The sequence below is a fragment of the Corythoichthys intestinalis genome, chromosome 2 (assembly GCF_030265065.1).
Source record: "Corythoichthys intestinalis isolate RoL2023-P3 chromosome 2, ASM3026506v1, whole genome shotgun sequence".
In the NCBI taxonomy this organism is placed as follows: Eukaryota; Metazoa; Chordata; class Actinopteri; order Syngnathiformes; family Syngnathidae; genus Corythoichthys; species Corythoichthys intestinalis.
Window position 1 is genome coordinate 35,919,198 of NC_080396.1, and position 20,224 is coordinate 35,939,421.

Genomic DNA, 20,224 nt, shown 5'->3' on the forward strand with positions numbered 1-20,224 from the left:
TTACAAGAACAACAACTGTAATTTTGGTTTGATGATTGGTATGATAGAAAGCCAAGAAAACAATTTATTGAAAAACCTCTGGAATGTAGGCCTCAAGAAATAAGAGAAGGCTGTTTTCATTTCAAGTAGAATTTTCTCACACCAAGAAAAAAATACCAAAACACAAATCTCTAGATTTTTTTGTTTATATATTACAACCCAACAAAATTCTATTTACAAATCATACAAAATAACTAAAACTTCGAGCTCACTTCCTCCTTTGTTTCGGCAACATCGCCGCATGCAGACAAAGCCGCACTGACCCAAAAAGAAAACAAAAGGAGTCATTCCAGAGTCAAAACCAGTCCTGTTAAGTGTCACTTTGACGCTGTGTGCAAATGGAGCCGTCCGAATGACATCCAGGTTCTTTTGCAGAGCTCCTACTGGACTCTGTACTTGTAAAACTCACAGAGACCTTGAGTAAAGTTCCAGCCCAGTGAGATGGAGAGGATGTAGATGAGCGCCAGTGGGGCGAAAGGGTAGAGCAGTACCACTGTGTTCTTCAGAAATGGCAGAGCTGTTTGAACATATGTAACAGGAGGGTATTTTAAGCAACAATTTGACCGAGACTTACTCAGTTTTTTTATCCAATAGTTTTGCCCAGTAGAAATTTGTTCTCTCTAGTTCACATGCCTACATCACATGAAGGTATAAAATGGATGGAGATATTTGACTCACAACCCTAATACTTTGATGTCTATGGTTACTACTTTTTAGCATGCTAAAGGGCAAATTATACCGGACGAGTCTTCGGTACGAATCCGCCAATCTTCGTGTTGACTGCGTGCTCCGCAGTGCGTCAAAAATAGGACGAAACATACCAGCTGCGCACAACTGCAGTCCAGCAGTTCTATGCCTTCATGAGCTCTCGCGTCATCACACGCGATAATGTGGCATTAAAAACAACGACAAACACACGGAGTCTGTACTCAACAGAGAAGCAGAGAAAGAGTTGGACTTGATTTGATTGAACAGTTTTTCCTGCATTTTTTAATGCTTTTACCATAGGTTTGTGACACTATGTAATTACTGTTTTAAATTACATAACTTGCATAAAAAGACCGTCCAACCTCATTGCTTCTGCTATGGTGTTCCATGCAGCTTCCTTTTTAATCTTGTCCTTATAAATAGGATCTGCTGCATCATCAATCACTTTGTCGCTTTCCACCTCCATGATGAAGCGTTCTTCGTCCATGTTCGCTAGTGTTTAAACTGTGAATAAGCACCTGGCCTGTTGACTCCAGGTCTGACTCCGCCCATTTTGATGGATGCGTGTCCGGCAAAAATTGAAAATAGCCTAAAGCATTTGGCGGGCTCCGGCAAGTCGCAGATTGTCCGCAGTCAATTCGTAGCGTTGACACGGCAGGTATAATTTGAACAACAGGATAGAATGGACACGAATTGGCTCCGGCGCTATATCTTGCCAGACCCCGACCGCAAACACGTCCGGTATACTAGTAATTTGGCCATAATTCAGGTTTCCTACAGGTTCCATGAAGTGACATTTCAGACTTTTAAAAACCACTTACAACTAAATTTAATCTTAGAAAAACTGTTTTTATGTCAATACCTGAACTCACACCTTCCATAACTTCTATTCATTACATTGCATATCAGAAGTAAGAGTTGATGGAAACCTCATCTGTGCTGCCATAGATTCACTTGTTTATTCCTTTTACTGTACTTTACCTTCCACTTTTAGCACTGTGAATGAGAGCGAACGAAAATTTAATCCAAGCTATATTTCTTGTATGTATATGCGCACTTGACAATAAAGTTAACTCAACTTGGTTAATAGCAATTCTGGGGCCAATTTTGCGGCCAACCTTGGAAAACATTTAAAAAAAAAAAAAAAATCAGTAACTCCTGAAATGTCCGAAAATTTCCCTGACACAATTTCATGCAATGCAGAACTATTTAAAATATATAAGGAATTTAGGACGTACCTGATGAAATTCCATGCATTTTAAAGGCAATTTATCAAGATTAGTAAATTAAAATTTAACACCCCGCGGGTACCCTGTAAAGGTATGCTAGTGCATTTATGTCTCAGGTTAAACAACATTTTTCCTTGAATGAAAGTGGGAATTCAGGATACATGCATGCTCATTTTTCCCTTCAATATCACTTTAAAAAAAGTTCCTCAGTCTTTAACTTTGTGAAGTCAATGAGATTATTTCATCTTTTCCCCCCCAAAAATTGTCAAGCTGCAGTATTTTCAAGAATATTGACGATAACGTGAAATGAGAAGAAGGCTCACCATTGTACCCCAAGAAGGTGATGTACAGATAATAACCAATGGCTATCAACCACAAAGTGTTCCCTACAAAGTGTCCGAGGAACCAGCCAGAGTTAATCACAATCACATCTGAAACAGACACAAAAAAATAATAAGCACTACGGACAAAGGTAAATTTTCACATTTTTACCCATGATATGCAACAAATTAGAGAAATATGCTCAATCTGTGTTGCTGTGAGAACGTGCAGTCACAGCAATATCCTACTTCGGTAGATTGTGTGTGAAAGGAACAGACTGATAAGTGCCAAATTCTACTTGCAGAAATATTGCAGGTTCTCTGTGTGAAAGATTTTCATTCAAAACCAAAATGTAATTGATTCACTTACGATTGATGAAAAACAATTGCAAGAAGTGCAAAATGACAAGGAGTGGGTAAAAAGCATTGAGGTGCACGTCGAACGCGTAGCCCCACTCGACATCAAACTCACGCCTTGGATGTTTCAGCAAGTATTTGTTGCTTATCACCCTAAAAATAAAGAATTACTTCATTGGTCAGCTGTCTTTTGAACAATTCAATAATTGGATAATTATAGGACTCACCACATGATCGTTGATATGAGGAGACCTACTCCAATGCAATCAACAAAGACCACCCAGAGTAGAAGCTTCAGTGTTTCAAAAACTCCCATGTCCAGCACCAGACCGAAACCTATTGTTGAAACTACACGTCCACAAGAAAGAGGCCAAAAGATTATAAACATCCCAACGCAATGTCATCTTGTTATAAAGCAAAGGCAAACTTGCCACATAACCAGATGCTGAGCAGGACTAGGAAAGCAGGGTCATCACGGGCCCACTGGTCTTTGGTCTGTTTCCTGTAGTGGAAGTTGCGGTAGACTCTCTGCGGTGATGTGAACAAATAAAGCATCTGCCACAGGGCAAATTCAAAGTCCATCTGCCTGAAATGGAATAGCCTTCGCAGGTACTTCCAGCGTTTGGCGCCTGCCGTGTGTCTAGCAGCATCCCTCGAACCAAGGGCCCCATTGCTGTGTTGGCTGGTGGTTGGCAACATGGACCTAAAAATAATATTCATAGCATTATTTTAGGAGTACGGGGGACAGGGGCGCTGATGTTTTTCCTTGTACCTTTGTAATCAAATGAGAAATGTATAAGATTGTGTGTAGAGGTGGGAATCTTGGTGCACCTAACAATTCGATTACGATTCAGAGGCTACGATTTGATTATAAATCGATTATTGATGTACCCCCCCCCCCAAAAAAAAAACACAAAAAAAAAATTGTACAAAAATCCTCTCCAGCTTAAAAAAACTACAGTTTCACTATCAAGTTAACAGTTCAAAACAGTAAATAAAATACTCAAGTCCCATTCTGTATCAGCACCTTTAAACTACAGTCAATTAATTTAATGTTGTGAATAAACTGTTACAGTTGTTAAAATTGCTCCCGTTATTGCATTACTTCTGTCTACTTTCGACATGTGAAAGTTTCAAAACTGTTTCATCATTTAAAGATAGATTTAAGTTAAGAGTTTGCTGATATAGGAGTATTTTAGATAAAAAGTTTATTAGGTTCGCTCGGAAGATTCGCTACAACAGCCTTTCAGAGAAGTCTACTGCTTTAAGATGGCGGCTGTTTACTAACGCTGGCAAGTCTGTCATTTAGCATCTAGTTCTCTTTACATGTGCTAACGCCTCCGAGTCAGTCATTTCGCATCTAGTTCTATATACATATGATATCTACCGTAGCATTATGTGGGCGTTGTGTGAAGCGGCTGTCGGCCACAGTCAGGTATTATTGTTTTTTTAATCTAGCAGCATAAGTTGTCGGTCCATTCCTCATTGCGTCCCAAAGACCATGCTGACTGTGTTTTATTTCCACTTTATTCGGCATATTTCAATCATCGGAATTTGGATGTTCTTGAAACGTTCTCGAATCTTCCACGACCGAATCACGAATAATCTAAGAATCGGAAATTTCGCACGCCTCTAATTGTGTGTGGGCTTAACCATTTCATATACAAATAATGATTTTTATTTAACCCTAACAAGGTACTCATTTAACTCATTGGCTGCCACTGATGGCGCTAGTGGTCCAATCCATACTGGAGCATTCACAGCCAGCCCTCCTGGTTTAAATGAATTGCATGCGATGAGTTAAACACAATGAAAAACTAAAATCAACTTTATGGGGTTACTTGGGGCCATAACCAGTGTATTTCATTTTTTATTCATTTTAATTTCATGAGTTATGTTTTTTACTAAAATTCTATTAATTCATATTTATAATCATCGAAAATGATTAACAAATATAATTTAGGTTTATTTAAATGACAACAAATAGTCACTTGCCCAATAATTGGTTAATTGTCTTAAGTGTCACCTTGGTTTTTTTTTTGTCTTCATGTTTAAGTCAACTTTTTAGCAACTGTCCACTGTAGTGATCACTGTCCCTGAAAGGGTTAATACATTACGTACTTTTATGATGCTAATTTGCCACAGTCAGCTCAAAGAGAAAAAGAACAGAGTAGCTAAACCAGTGTTCTACATGAAATTGGAAGATAAAATAATCATTAAAATGACAATAAACTTATTTTTAAGCAATAAATATTTTCTTCTTCAGAGACGTATACAGTCACATAAAGATAAAAACCAGGCTATAATAACATACTGTATTTACCTTAGTCTTCAAATAATCTGTCATCTTTTGTCATCCCTTAAAAATAATTTTCATCAAATCCTCCACAAAAATGACAGAAAGCGGAGCTATGGATGACTGCTAATTGGCAATTTCAATTTCACCAAACGCGATAATCTAATATCATGCCGATATGTAGTTGCTAACATTTAGCTTCTAGCTAACTACAACAACTATCGAAAAAGGCCTATCACCGGTTGTCAAAAGCAACTTTAGATTGATACACAGAAAGGCTGCTTTAAAAACGTTATATTTATGTTTACCTTTGTGGATTTACCTTGTTGCTTTGGTCCTTTCCAGAAGGACGATAACTTTTTAGTTGCTTGTTCGTATAGCTATTTATGATGTCGCCAAACTGAACACGTAGAGACTTCCGGTAATAACGAGAGGCACTCTGGGTAATGTAGTTGTGGCTGCTCTGTAGGTAAACAAAACAGCGCAAGTACACACAAAATGGGGACATTTCAACGAAATTGTGAATATTTTTACTGTTAATGTGACAATGATCTCTTAACTATAATTTTTCGATAAGTGGTTGAAGTTGTATAGCTTTTTCATGATTCATCCACTAGATGGCAAAATTATTTTTAAGGTGAGTTTTCAAGCCGTAGTTCAAACGGATGTAGCATTTGCTACTTCCGCTAAATACGTCGTTGCTTGTGGATCGCAAGAAAACAGTCACCGCTGTTCTGGTCCAGAAGGCCAAATAGCGACAGGTAAGAATTATAAAATCCGACGCTTTTGTAAATATTGGATTCTTTGCATTGTGTGGCTCCAAAACACATAGAAAAGGACTCAGCTTCGTATGTAAGTCAAGAAACCCCGTTACAACACCATGTCCTTGAATATTACGCTTAGCTAATGCCACTCTCCTTTCAGCAAGGAGACATTTGGTTATGTCATTAGCTTCATCCATCGCAAAAAACGATACGATTAATACATGTATTCAATATAAGCATCACAAATTATTTTTTTCTTAAACGCCTGTCAGAAATTTTGTTGTTTGTTGCGTCAATTGAACCAGTTTATTTTTCTGTTGACAGTGATAGATGCACTTGTTTTGCTGTTAGTCTGGGTCAGTGGTTTCCAACCAGGGTTCGGTCGAACACTATATTTCCGTGAGAGATCTTTGGGGATTCCTATGGAAATTAATCATAATTTTCTCAATTTTCCCAGATTTGATCATTTCTCAAGTTTATTTATGCCATCAGTGGAAAGTGTCAAGCAGAGGTGCAGAACCATTAAGTGTTCTCCAATTAGATGCCAAAAAGAAAATCTGCGTATATATGCGCATTGTGTCATAGTCAACAGGACCAGTTCTCACACAGAATAAGCACATTTGAGAGGAAAGAGAGAAGAGCATTATTATTTCAGCTGCCATACTTTTGTTGCATTTTATTGATGTGCTTTGAGATTTATTTAATGCAAAATCAAGCAATAATGACTAACATATTTCCTTCAATACAATCACATGATTCTGTATTTATCAAGAATCATGTTGCGCATGCCGAATGTTGGCCGAGCTTTGGCCGGAGCCACCAAGGGCAGCCTGGCTCCATCCTACCCAGGTAAGTCAGGTTTGTTTGCATGTTTATTTTTTTTGTCTGTGTTTGTGAGTGATATTGATTTATGATGTACTTTTTTTTTTTTAAGTGCGCACTAATGTGCGTGCTGCTGGCAATATGGTGGAAGTGTTTGTTGATGGGAAACCAGTGGAGGTAGAGCCTGGTACTACTGTTCTGCAGGTAAGCAATAGATTTAATTATATTTTTATGAAAACTGAATAACAATGTGCTAATGTGTCATAATTGTCAATATTTTAATTAAGGGTGTGCCAAAAAAATTGATTATTAAATTCATCGAGATTCGACACGTGACGATTCGATTACGATTCATAAATGTTCAAAAACGATGATTTTCCCAAATAACTTAATGAAAGCCCGCTGCTAGTGGAATGAAATTCAAGACACGTCTGCCACCCGGACACCTAATGGGATGCACAAGGTTAAGATGACTGCGGTGGAAGTTACTGCAGAAATTTACTTCTGTTCAAAAGACTCGAATACATTTGTGTATGAAACGGGCAAGAACAGGGTCGTGCTTTGGGTCCTCTTCTGTGCTCAAGTTATTTTTTTTTTTTTTTTGAGCAAAAGGGGAAGAGAGATAGTTCATTGCTCTTTGCCTTTCAGTTGTCCAGCAGTTGGTTCAAGTCGTGTTGATTGGGAAAATGTCCCTAGTGTGTTGCTAAGTCCTGTGTGCGTCTGTATACCCTACCCACCGACGTCACAAAACCACGTGCTCGCTGTATGGTTCCGCCCACTTGTCCGTCATTTTGTCTCTGTATTAGCATTGGTTTCAATTGATCGAGGAATTTAAAATGCATTTCATGGAAGACCCGGTGCTTTCTGATGCCGTAAACTCACTGGATGTGTTGCATAAAAGGCGTTATGTGGAAAAGCTTCGTTCTATACCAGTACTTCTCAAATAGTGGGGCGCGCCCCCCTGGGGGGGCGCAGAGCAATGCCAGGGGGGGCGCATGTGACCTCGGGTAACATGTTTTTTTTTTTTTTTTTGCCGTACTAGTACTTGCACATCCACTCAGTAGGTGGCAGTGGCGCTCTCATTTTCAGAGTGCGCGCAGTATTTTTGAACTAAGGAAGAGCACTCAGCACACACAGACAACAGATATGAAGAGCAGTGTGCCACCGCTGTTTTCGAAAGCCGTTTTCCGACCGGACTCACTCACGCAGCGACCCACTGTCTTGTCCGGTTCTCACGTCGCCGCCCGAGAAATGCCATTTTCGGCTTGGGATCGTCACGACGACTGCCCTCACCTACGGTTCTACCTCGGCCGCCGTGAATGCGCTTTTTTCGTGCCGTTTGCCTTTTAGCTTTGACTTATAATACAGTGGGTGATGATGAAAGACCACTGTTTACTGTGTCTAAAAATAATTATAGCAGACAGCAAGAAGCCAAATCAATTAAGACGCCACTTAAAGACATTAAGACCCCAATCTCATTGTTAAGCCGCTTGATTTTTTTCAGTGAAAACGTGCCGAATATTGCCAACAATCGTCCTGCTTTGTCAGTGTTATATCAGTAAGCCAGTGAGCATTGTTAGCATGCTAATTGCAAAATAACTCCACACCATTGCAAAGGAGGTAAATACTGTGAGCAGCAAAAATAAAAACTGTCCTGTCCAAGGACACTTTTTTCCCCCTTTTATTCAGATTTGTTTTTTCGGTCAAATTTTTGGGCACATTGTCCTCATGAGTGAATGTTTCTAATCAATTTTAATTTGGTATTATTTACTGATTTTATTACATTTTATTTTTCTGTAACAAATGGTCAAAAATGTACCTTGAGTGTATTTTTTAGTTTGGGTGTGAATTTTTTTTTTTTTTTTAAATTCAGGCAAATTGATGCACGTCAAGTCTTCTCTGTTACAAACAAAACAATGTTAATAAAGTTGTACTTTATTATAAGTTGATCTATGTTACTTTTTTTCTTTATTAGAAAAAAAGGACACAATGTTAGGCAGATGCGTATTTATAATAGTAATTTTATAGACAAATGATACTATTTACAGTGGCGGCAGAGAGTTTGGGGGGGCGCGAAACATTTACATCTTCCTTGGGGGGGCGTGACAGAAAATAATTGAGAAGCACTGTTCTATACAGTCGCCAGATCCATATTTGATGCCTAAATCGATGATTTTTGACCGGCTGCCTTCGCCGTCTCTGCCTGACCCTGATATTTAAAACTATCTTGTCCACACAAAATCAGCCTATTCTCACGAAAGTTTGAAAAACTTTAAGAGCTTGGAGGCTTATAAATGCTACGTTGCTGGTTGGGTGAAACAGGTCCTCGTACACGAAAATTCGGCAGGAATCTTGTGCTCGGAAGGTGAGTTACGAAATTTTCAATTCAAAATCTTTTGATCTTGCTAACATCCACTGTCAAGTCTAATGTATTTCATGTCATTTGTCAATGGAGCTAGGGCTTTTAATGTTTATATGGTTTAGCGATAGCACTCTCACTACATACATACGTGTATGTTGTCGGCGATTAGCCTAGCAATGATCTTAATTGTGGTTGTCAGCCCAAAACCCTCTAAATATATATTAAATGCATCTTACCAGATATAAAATGACTACTACATAATCTGTGGTAATCGTTTGGAGCCCAGTTTTCTCGTCGAATTGCAGCAGCCCATCTCGCTCTCTCCTCTCCGTGTCTCTCGGAATCCGGTAGAACTTCAAGTCTCTCCGTCTATCTTCTCTGTTATTGCAACCGACCGCCACACACGCCTTCACCATTTTGATTATTAATGTTAACGAGCAGAAAAACGCGCCGTAAATAGGAGGAATGTACGTAGCCGTAACAGGTCAACACGATGTGTTGACGGACAAGTGGGCGGCACCAGTCAGGAGAGCGGAGTTGTGACGTCACGTGGGTAGGGTCTATAAGAGGTGAGTACATGAACCCTTTTGTACTGTTTAGCCTTCGTTGTTGTTGTTGTTTTTGAGATGTTGCGAGGTCGCGCCGAGCGCTTTGCTAATTAGCGAATTGGCTAATGTGTTGATTTGTGCGTTGATTGGGGGTGTACAAAAGTTACTCCAGATGCAGAACGTGTAAAACCAGGATTAAGTACGGCGGCAACACTACAAACATGCTAGATAGTACAGGAATCTGTAAAAAAAAAAAAAAAAAAAAAAAAAAGTATATTGGTTAAATAGTCTTATTTCTAAAGTCACTTTGTTTGTTTCCAGAAAATGTAGAATTCATTCTACCAGTGTAAATTTTATTGTATTGTTGAGAGAAATAAGTACTGCCTTTGAAACAGCTATGTTTTTGCACCTTCTTGTGAAAAAGACCAGTTTAAGGTCAGCTGTGTTGTATAGGCATGTTGAGAAATAAGTACTGCTTTTGAAATGGTTAATGTTTTTGCACTCTCTTGTAGTTTAACGGCAGCTTTTTGTTGTTTGGGCATGTTTCCATCGTTCCTGTTGAATAATTAGGACATTTTAAATAAATAATGGACATAAATTTGTTTGGCTATTTCATTAATTAACAATGTATGACGCATCGATAATCGTGATCATTGTCAATACTGTGATCATCGTCCAATGATCGAATCGTTGCACCCTGAATCGTAATCTAATCGAATCGTAGGGTGCCTAAAATGGCACACCCCTAATTTTAATCTAACTAGACTAAGTTAAACTTTGTAGAGTTGGGAAAGACTCTGTTTTTATTGGCTTATTTCTTTTTTCTTTTCCTCTCCAGGCCTGTGAGAAAGCAGGAATCCAGATCCCAAGGTTCTGCTACCACGAGCGCCTCTCAGTGGCTGGGAATTGCCGCATGTGTCTAGTAGAGATTGAGAAAGCCCCAAAGGTAAGATCTGTCAGAAATCCACACTATCTGATAGGGGTGTAACAGTACACAAAAATCTCGGTTCTGTACGTACCTCGGTTTTGAGGTCACGGTTCGGTTCATTTTCGGTACAGTAGGAAAACAAAATGCAAAATATAAATGTGCTAGTTGTTTATTAGTGCACCTTTGTGCTCTCAACAATAGGAACATTAGCCTATACAAAGCTAGAATTCTGCTCTAAAACTAGCAGGTATTTAAAGATAATCCAACAACAATTTGCCTTTCAGATCCTGCGTATTGGTCAGCTTTCTTTCTGAAAGAAAGAAGAAAAAAGAAGTCCTGTGCTAAAGAGAAAAGCAATCCCAATGATTTTAACATGTATTTTACAAATGAAATGCCTCAATGAATCATTTTTTTTTTCTTATGACCAGTTTTCAAAAGCTTTATTGGTGGATTTTCTCAAGTTAAAGCGCCACACAGAAATTAATCAATTTAATTGTGTAAGCAGGATCTTTGTTTTATTCTTATTATTTTATTACATGTGTTTTAGCTCATTTCAATTTATTTTATTTAAATGGGCTATTATTTATTAAGTGTTTATATTTTACAAATGTGATGTAGTATTCATTTATATTGTATATTTTATGTTGTATAACTTTAGTTCCTATGTGAATATTAGTTCCTACTTGTTTTGTTGTGGTAGAAGGGTTTTGTATTGAACACGGGGCCGTGTTGGTTATTGTTATAGCAGAGAAGACAGCAGTAAATCAACAAAAACAAGTCAACTGTGCCCCGATCTACCACTCAAGAGATCTAATGAACTCAAAAAGTGGGTTACGATTGCATATTAGTTTGAAAATCGACCGGATCCACCGTATTTTTACACGAGTGACTTCCGGTGTGCCAGATTCTAGCGACCGGTAGTATTATTGATGCAGGAGGGTCGCGTCTCGCGTCAAATAATAAACTCTAACGTTCTTTTCGTGTGCGTCGTGTTGAGCCGCCTCTGGGATGAGTCTAACACGCGGCCGCACTGCGACTGGTGTGCATTGGCTGATTGACTTTAACGCCCGCGTTTCACTGCGTTCTCGTGGCGGCAACGGTGTCGCGCCGTTGACGCTTCTGGGTTATACTGTCGTACCATGATGGTCCTCATTATAGTAGAGAAGACGGAGTAAATATAATCTACACAAAGAAACTGTAACCCGATCAACTCTCAGCCTCGAAAAGTAAGGGCTACATTACGTCAGAAACTCGTTCGGTAAGCCTCCGTTCTGAACCAAGGACCACTTACCGAAACGGTTCGATACAAATACATGTACCGTTACACCCTTACTAGCTGAAGAATCTTGTCAACAAAATAGCAGCTGTCACTTTTCTTTTACGCCTATAGCCAGTAGCGGCTTGTGCCATGCCTGTCATGAAGGGTTGGAACATCCTAACAAATTCAGAGAAGACTCGCAAAGCCAGGTGCAACTTCAGTCATTGCCAAAAAAACGTCTGCAAAACTGCTGAAGGATATTGCACTAAAACTAATGATGTTTTTTGGCATCAGAGAGGGAGTCATGGAATTTCTGTTGGCCAACCACCCACTGGACTGCCCAATTTGTGATCAGGGTGGAGAGTGCGACTTGCAGGTAGGTATTTTATCAGAAACAAAAGGATAGAAATTTGTATTTACTACTCAGCAATGGTTTGCTTTCAGGACCAGTCCATGCAGTTTGGTTCTGACCGCAGTCGCTTCACGGAGCAGAAACGAGCAGTGGAAGACAAGAACATCGGCCCACTCATCAAAACGATCATGACTCGGTGTATTCAATGCACACGCTGTGTCCGGTAGCAGAGACGTCTGAAATGATATCATCTCAGTGTTACCTCCAAAGAAATCAATGGAATCTTGTTTTCTTGCAGTTTTGCCAGTGAAATTGCTGGAGTTGAAGACTTGGGAACAACGGGAAGGGGGAACAACTTGCAAATCGGGACCTATGTGGAGAAGATGTTCATGTCTGAGCTATCAGGGAATGTTATTGATATTTGCCCAGTCGGCGCTCTAACTTCCAAGCCATACGCGTTCACTGCACGACCTTGGGAAACGAGGTATGTAAACTACAGTTTAAGTGACATGGAAAAAAAAGACCTTCATTTAAAATATTGACTACACTTCAGGAAAACTGAGTCAATTGACGTGCTGGATGCCGTGGGCAGTAACATTGTGGTGAGCACAAGAGGAGGTGAGGTGATGAGGGTTCTACCAAGGCTGAATGAAGACATTAATGAAGAATGGATCTCTGACAAGACCAGGTAGGATCCTCTCCTGGATGCCACCGTATGGCATATCTGCTTTACTGAAAGAGTGTTTTGTGTTTTTTTTTTTGTAGGTTTGCCTATGACGGTCTGAAGAGGCAGCGGTTGACTCAGCCAATGGTTAAGGATGAGTCAGGTCAGCTGACCCCAGCGAGCTGGGAGGATGCTCTGACCCGTGTTGCTGGAGCTGTAAGTGCAATTGCTTGCTAACCTTCCAAACAGTCCAATAAAATAGAATGAGCAACAAAGCAAGTGTAGTCGTCGTAAATGTCAGTTGTCATGTTCTAGTACCATTGGCGGTCATCGACGTTCAATCCATTTTGACTTTGAGAATCTGGCAGCGAATGATAGCTGCCTTAAATGGCAGCTAATTACAGTATTTCTCGGACTATAAGTCGCACCTGAGTATAAGTTGCACCAGCCATAAAATGCCCAACGAAGAGGAAAAAAACATATTTACCATACTGGCCCGAATATAAGACCGTGTTTTTTGCATTGAAATAAGCCTGAAAAAGAGGGGGTCGTCTTATATTCGCGGTCTAGACGTTATACCCATTCGCGACGCTAGATAGTGCCAGATATTATTGAAGCGATGTTCTGGCATGACAGATCTCGGCTACTCTCCCCATTCACGACGCTAGATGGCTCCAGATATCATTGAAGCGATGTTCTGTCATGACAGATCTCAGCTACTCTTTTTAGTTTAACCAGTTTGCATTTTTATTGCACTGTTTTTCCTTATTCAGATTTGTTTCAAGACTACAGTTACAGTTAGACTTCAATTTGATGGGTGATGCAGTTATTGCAATTTTGTTGTTTTATCACAATAGATTGGTTTATTTACATTTCAAAAACCAGAAGCCATTCATTTACGAATGTGATTGCACTTTAGTTTACTTATTTAAATGTTCAGATATTAAGATTTGAATGAGGTAAAATAACATGCTTTTTTTCTCTCAAATATATTGTTATAATCATTTAATTCGGATGTATTACAATTATTTTCTGTATAAAAATTAATTTGGTGTTCAAAAAGTCTTTTTTTCAAACTTGAGTCTTGAAAAAGGGGGTCGTCTAATAATCAGGGCCGTCTTATATTCGGGCCAATACGGTAAGTCGCATTTTTTGGGGAAATTTACTTGAAAAAATCCAACACATAGAACAGATATGTCATCTTGAAAGGCAAGTTAATATAAAAATACAATAGAGAACAACATGCTGAATATGTGTACAGTATGATAATGTTACATGATGCATGAACAACGAAATGCGAATATACTGTCCTCACCAGGACGCTACGGCTCGGTCCTAGCTATACAGCGAGCTAAACTCCCAAATGACGATGCTGGACGTCCGTATAATTTGCTGACTTTATTTTGGCTGTCGTTATGACACCATCATTTGAAGAGTGAAACTAAAAATAAAAATAATACAAATCATTTTCGTCCTCGAACAGTTTCGCATCAACGTAAATAAATGATAATTAGCCGCTAATACAGCAATGACACAAACGGTTAGCATGCATTCGCTAGCATTAGCACATCGTTCAAACAACCACACAACTGGCTCTAATTGTCCGATCGCGGGTGGAAAACACACAACAACAGAAAATATGATACACACAGGCATTGCGTCTGTAGAGATATTTTACAAGCATAAACAATGAACATAGGTTCGCAGCCATGTTTCTCACTCTCTCTCGCCCACTCGCTCAGACGCTGCGTAGCTGTCCGTCTTCTTCTGCCGTGTTAGCGCTCTTCCTGCGTAAACAAGTGCGAGTGCACCCCCACTTGGGCGTGAAAGCGCCACAAACTAAAAACATGCATTTCAATATAAAAAAAGTCAATAATACAATCGAACACACATTGTCAAAGGCAGAATGCGAATGTGGCCATAGCTATTAAGAGTTATTCAGACAACTCTAGCATAAAGAACATGCTAACAAGTTTACCAAACCATCAGTGTCACTCTAAAACACCAAAATAACATGTGAAATGATATCATAATGTGTTAATAATTTCAAACATAAGTCGCTCCTGAGTATAAGTCGCACCCCCAGCCAAGCTATGAAAAAAAAACTGCGACTTATAGTCCGAAAAACAAGGTAGTTAAAATGCTTAACGGACAACAGATCCACTCTATGTGTTTATAGCTACAAGGTGTACAAGGCACCGAAGTGGCGGCCATCGCGGGAGGCATGGCAGACGCTGAAGCTCTTGTTACCCTTAAAGATCTCCTCAACAGGTTGAATTCAGAAAACCTCTGCACGGAGGAGGTCTTCCCTATGGCCGGAGCCGGGTATGGAGCAAAGTACACTGTAGGAAAAGGCACAAGCCTTTTATGTGTCTCTGTTAACTGGGAGACTCTGCCACTCTCTCTACAGCACTGATTTGCGGTCCAATTATCTTTTAAACACGCGCATTTCTGGCATTGAGGACTGTGACCTGCTTCTGCTGGTCGGGACGAACCCACGCTACGAAGCCCCGTTGTTCAACGCCAGAATCCGTAAGAGGTAAAGGGGAAAAAAAAAAAAGTTGCCTGTAGTTTTATGCTGGCTGGTCGCAACTTCAGTTAAACCTGCATAGCATAGTGATATAATATTATGCCTTTGCAAAGAAAAGCACATAAGATTTCGTTTTGCTTAACCAAGTGCAAGTGACACATAAATACTTGTTAAAAATAGGTTCATTTATCTTTAATGTGCTAACATGTACTGTAACCTCTACAGCTGAACTTAATTGGGCCATCTTAAAACCTTTTAATCCCCATGTCCAAATATTCAAACCGTAGCATTCTTAATCTATTGTTAGGAGTCGTTATGGTTCGACAATGTCCAAATGTCAGAATAACATTATAAATGGGACTGTTTCAATAACACCTCTAACTGAACCAGGAAGTGTACTGGTTGTAGAACAGCCCGCCACTAACGATTACTTTGATAGTTGATTAATAACCATTTTGCAATTAGTCAACTTTGGCTGTTATTTAAATCATATGTGATTTACTGTTATATTTCTCTGGACTTTATATTCTAGCTGTCAGTGTGCATTATAACAAAAACTATACACTAAAAAGAGTTGGACACTGGACAGTGAATGTTATTTATCATTAGTTTCCAATGCAAAAGCAGATGTTCGCAAAAATCTTAATTCTGATTCATTACCATGGTGTGGTTTCATGGAGGACTACGGTACATTTTTTTAATCCATTAAAAACAGGATATTTCATGTTTGATCCTTTTTTCCATTTAGAATATAATTTGTGAATAAATAAATTTTTAATATAAAATATATATTTTTCACCCTTATTCTCATTTATTTTACAAAAAGTAAAAAATAACATGAAATTTACTTCTAAGAGGCTCAAAATGGAGCATTTAGTCTATTTCTGAGGTAACAATTTTCAAATGAATTGTTTATTCATTTGATAGGCAATTACTTGCTGATTAACAGGGCTGCCAAATTGGTTGAGTAATAGATCAAACACTTGTTAGGAATGCTGCCTAAGGCTACGTCTACACAAGGACACATATTTTTCTCCAGAGTATTTTGCGGACTATTTTTATACCTGTCCACACTTAAGTTTGAGGTGCGTTTAAGGCATTTGCGCAAACTACGCATGTGTAGAAAGGAGCAACCTCATATGTTATGTCATCGCCCGCACAGTTTACCTCTGAACCGGAAACTCATTACTCGCCGGCGGCAAATTTCGAAATGACTACACCTTCTAAACTGTCATTATTTTGTGATCACTGTTTTTTCCGTGATCGCAATTGAACACATAACGTAGCAGCGAGAGTGAAGGGAGAGCTCGCTCCGCTTTCACGAGCAGTCGTTGAGTTGTGATTGAAATAGATCTTTAGAAAACAATGAAACCCTGACATCGTTAGTTGGGATGTTACAATCGATGCTCAGTTGTGCTCTCACCACTTGGAAAATAACAAATAGAAGCATATGGTGTGGCGCTGCATATATTTCCTGAAAGCCGCAAACAGGAGTGCTTGTGCATAACAGTGGCGATCCTGGAAGTGGCGATAGTTTTGACAGGAAGAAATGTCATAGAAAAAAACTGATCGCGCGCCTCTGGGGTACCACGCAGGTCACTTTTCGGGGTTGAATTTTCCTCTACGCATTTTTATACACTCATGTTTGGTCGGCATTGAGTTGGGAGGGGCCAGCCCCGCACCTGGCTGATCGGAGACATTGCGGGAGACGAACTCTGTACAAACACTCGTGTCCGCGTCATCCACGATGGGAGGACTACAAATGGGCACTGAATTGAAGCATATTATTGCGATGAAGTTTGAACGTTCAAGAAAAATTTGTGGAAAGGAAAGGAGGAGCTGGAATGCCATGTGATCGTCCACCTCCATTGTTTACGATGCCGTCATGCCACACTAAAAATGGCGACGGCATGATGTCACTTCCGTAGTATCCGATTGTTGTACGGAGACAGCATTCCTTATTAAGCGGCGGGTTATATTACCCGCCTACATTATCCGTCTAACAACTATTCCGGATAATAAGCATGTATGGTCCAACTAATTACATGTTTGAGGCCATTATCCGGCGTAGTGTAGACGTAGCCTAAGATGTTAAGAGAAGGTCACATTAAATTCCCCTTTAAATTGTTAGGCGTAAGATGAAAATTCAATCCGAAGTCCAATATCCCAAAGTTTTTGTGAGTTGTGTGAGCCAGCACTGGGTAACATTTTAACGCCTGAAGCATGCTAACTATTTTTCTACGCTAAATGGAAATAAGACGGAGCATTTAGTGCTTATAGCTACCTTTTTGATACAATGCATTATTTAAAGTTTTTGTCTCCATCTGTTCTAGCTGGCTTCATAATGAGCTACGTGTTGCACTAGTGGGTCACAGCGTTGACCTGAGTTATACGTATGACCATCTTGGAGAAGAGACATCAGTCCTGAGAGAGCTAGCTAATGGAACACACCCATTCTGCAAGGTAACAATTGCACTCACTTGACTTTGGGGATGCAAACATCACCAAGGTATTGCTTTATCCAAATGCAGGTCCTTGCAGCTGCTCAGCGACCCGTCGTCATTGTGGGCAGTAGCGCTCTACAGAGAGAGGATGGTGCTGCCATTTTAAGTTCCGTGTCCACCATCGCACAGAATGCCAGAACCAGTAGCGGAGTGGAGGAAGGTTGGAAAGTTCTCAATGTCCTGCACAGGTATGAAAGGCAGATGATGTACAGCGTTGACAAAAACTGAATTGAGTGTCAAGTTTGAGCTTCGCTGGGTTAAAACAGAGTGGCCAGTCAAGTAGCGGCCCTGGACCTGGGTTACAAAGCAGGCGTGGACGCAATCAGGAATAATCCACCCAAGGTCTTGTTCTTGCTTGGAGCTGATAGTGGGTGTGTCACCCGAGCTGACCTTCCTAAAGACAGCTTCATTATCTACCAGGGTAAATGCACGATCATCAACCCATCACATCACCAAGTAACGCCAGAGTATATTTGAATAGTTCCTTTTCAATTTCTGCAGGTCATCATGGTGACGTTGGCGCAACAATGGCAGATGTAATCCTCCCCGGTGCTGCGTACACAGAGAAAAATGCCACATATGTCAACACGGAGGGTAGGAGTCAACACACCCGGGTGGCCGTGACTGCGCCGGGAATGGCCCGAGAGGATTGGAAGATCATAAGAGCTGTGGCGGAGGTAAAGTTCTACAGTCCGCCATTTTGAATTCGATGACATTTTCACAGCAACTCTTAAAGTTGATACACTTTTGTGCCTCCAGCTGGCAGGTATGACGCTGCCTTACGACTCACTGGACGAGGTCAGATCCAGGCTTGCTGAGGTGTCTCCAAACCTGGTGCGGTATGATGACGTGGAAGAGGCAAACTATTTTAAGCAGGCAAATGAACTTGCTAAGGTAAACACACTTCTTTCCCCGTTTTGTAAATCTATTTCATCCATGGTGGACATTTAAAAGATCTAAATACACGTTCATTGATTTTCTCCATCAGGGGGTGAAGCAGGACCTGATCGCTGCTCCTCTCATACCACCTCAAATCTCAGTAAAGGACTTCTACATGACAGGTATGTGCAATACAGACATTGAGAAAGGCTAAGCAGAGTCCAGCTGCCTCGATCAATTACCTTTTTTGCCATTCCCTTTCTTCTTGTTCAGACTCCATCAGCAGAGCCTCGCAGACAATGGCCAAGTGTGTGAAAGCCAGCACAGAGGGGGCGGCCGCAATTGAAGAGCCCTCTATTTGTTAAATATCAATACATGTCCATAAAATATTAGGTCTATTGAAAAGATCAACTCAAAACTCAGTCTTGCAGCATTTAATTTAAATGTGTCCTTGTTGTCTTAGTCACCTTCATTCTTTTCAGTCTTGAGAACCAGCTTTGTTGGAGTGGGGCTTTGAAAAATGTACAAAATGAATAAATATTATCATTACTTTTTGGTTTGTTTGTTTTTTCCTAATCTGTTTAACCTTCCAAGCACTGACCGCTTTAAAGAGAAACTGCATCTGTAGTTTCCACGTAGGTTTATAGTATACAGACCCAAGTGCCCCTCTATACAGCAACGACTATGCCAAAGGTCACCGTATGACTTTTTTTATTAACCATTAGAAGGCACTCATTTAACTCAATGACTGCCATTGATAGCGCTAGATGTCCAATCTACTGTATTTTGACTGGGAGGGTCAAATGTATTCGCCTATTCCAATCAAAATGGATTTGATATCGAGCGCAGGGATGTGCAAACTATTTCACCAAGATCAGAAGTAGGTGTGGGTTTTCATTCCAATCCAAAAAGAGGACGCCTTCTCACCAAGACTGTATTGTGTCTTACAAGTGCAATCATTTGATTGCAGTCAGATACTTTTTGTTTCCGCAGAAACGTCAATTGGTTAAACTGTCTATGCTGGATCAGTTGGAACAAGGAACAGGACCCATCACTGCTGCTCTTGAGAACAGGTTTGCCCACCCCTGATCTAGCGTCATCAATAGCACTGAAAGACAGGCATTCGCGGCCAGTCAGTTTAAATGAATTGGACGTTTATCACAGTCCATGACATGCAGTGAGTTGCGTACTATGAAAGCAAATCTACTTTAGATATACTTGGGGCCATAACCAGAGTGTATATATATTTAAATTTTAATTTAGCTTTTGTGGCCCACATTGTATTAATTGATTACATATAGAATGCAATGATTAATAATTTAAAATTTTTCTTAATGACCAAAAATGGTCACTTGCCCTGTTGAAGGTCTTTAGTGTCCATTTTTGAATAGCTGTCGACTGTGGTAAACACTGTCCCTGAAAGGGTTCATTTAAAATATATGTGTGTGTGTATATACAGTATACTAGTCCTAAAAAAATAGCATATTGTGATAAAGTTCATTATTTTCTGTAATATACTGATAAACATTATACTTTCATATATTTTAGATTCATTACACACAACTGAAGTAGTTCAAGCCTTTTATTGTTTTAATATTGATGAATTTGGCAAAAAGGTCAAGAAAAACCACAAATCCCTATCTCAAAAAATTAGCATATTTCAT

The 20,224-nt window shown here is 39.8% G+C and overlaps 2 protein-coding genes across 2 annotated transcripts; one reads left to right on the forward strand and one right to left on the reverse strand.

The window, feature by feature from the left end:
- Positions 1-5,408, reverse strand: unc50 (unc-50 homolog (C. elegans)). Its single transcript, XM_057830429.1, has 6 exons — positions 5,272-5,408; positions 3,085-3,356; positions 2,881-3,001; positions 2,667-2,806; positions 2,300-2,407; positions 1-556 (listed from the first exon to the last, which is right to left on the reverse strand). Exons 2-6 carry the CDS (start codon positions 3,350-3,352, stop codon positions 420-422), a joined length of 774 nt encoding a protein of 257 aa, XP_057686412.1. The 5' UTR covers positions 3,353-3,356; positions 5,272-5,408; the 3' UTR covers positions 1-419.
- Positions 5,409-5,601: 193 nt separating this feature from the next.
- Positions 5,602-19,113, forward strand: ndufs1 (NADH:ubiquinone oxidoreductase core subunit S1). The gene is made up of 19 exons (XM_057830623.1): positions 5,602-5,710; positions 6,486-6,562; positions 6,648-6,739; positions 10,284-10,391; positions 11,764-11,840; positions 11,926-12,007; positions 12,076-12,206; positions 12,282-12,467; positions 12,537-12,671; positions 12,749-12,863; positions 14,827-14,972; positions 15,058-15,186; positions 17,511-17,640; positions 17,709-17,869; positions 17,948-18,102; positions 18,183-18,358; positions 18,441-18,575; positions 18,670-18,742; positions 18,834-19,113. Exons 2-19 carry the CDS (start codon positions 6,490-6,492, stop codon positions 18,923-18,925), a joined length of 2,196 nt encoding a protein of 731 aa, XP_057686606.1. The 5' UTR covers positions 5,602-5,710; positions 6,486-6,489; the 3' UTR covers positions 18,926-19,113.
- The last annotated feature ends 1,111 nt before the right edge of the window (positions 19,114-20,224 follow it).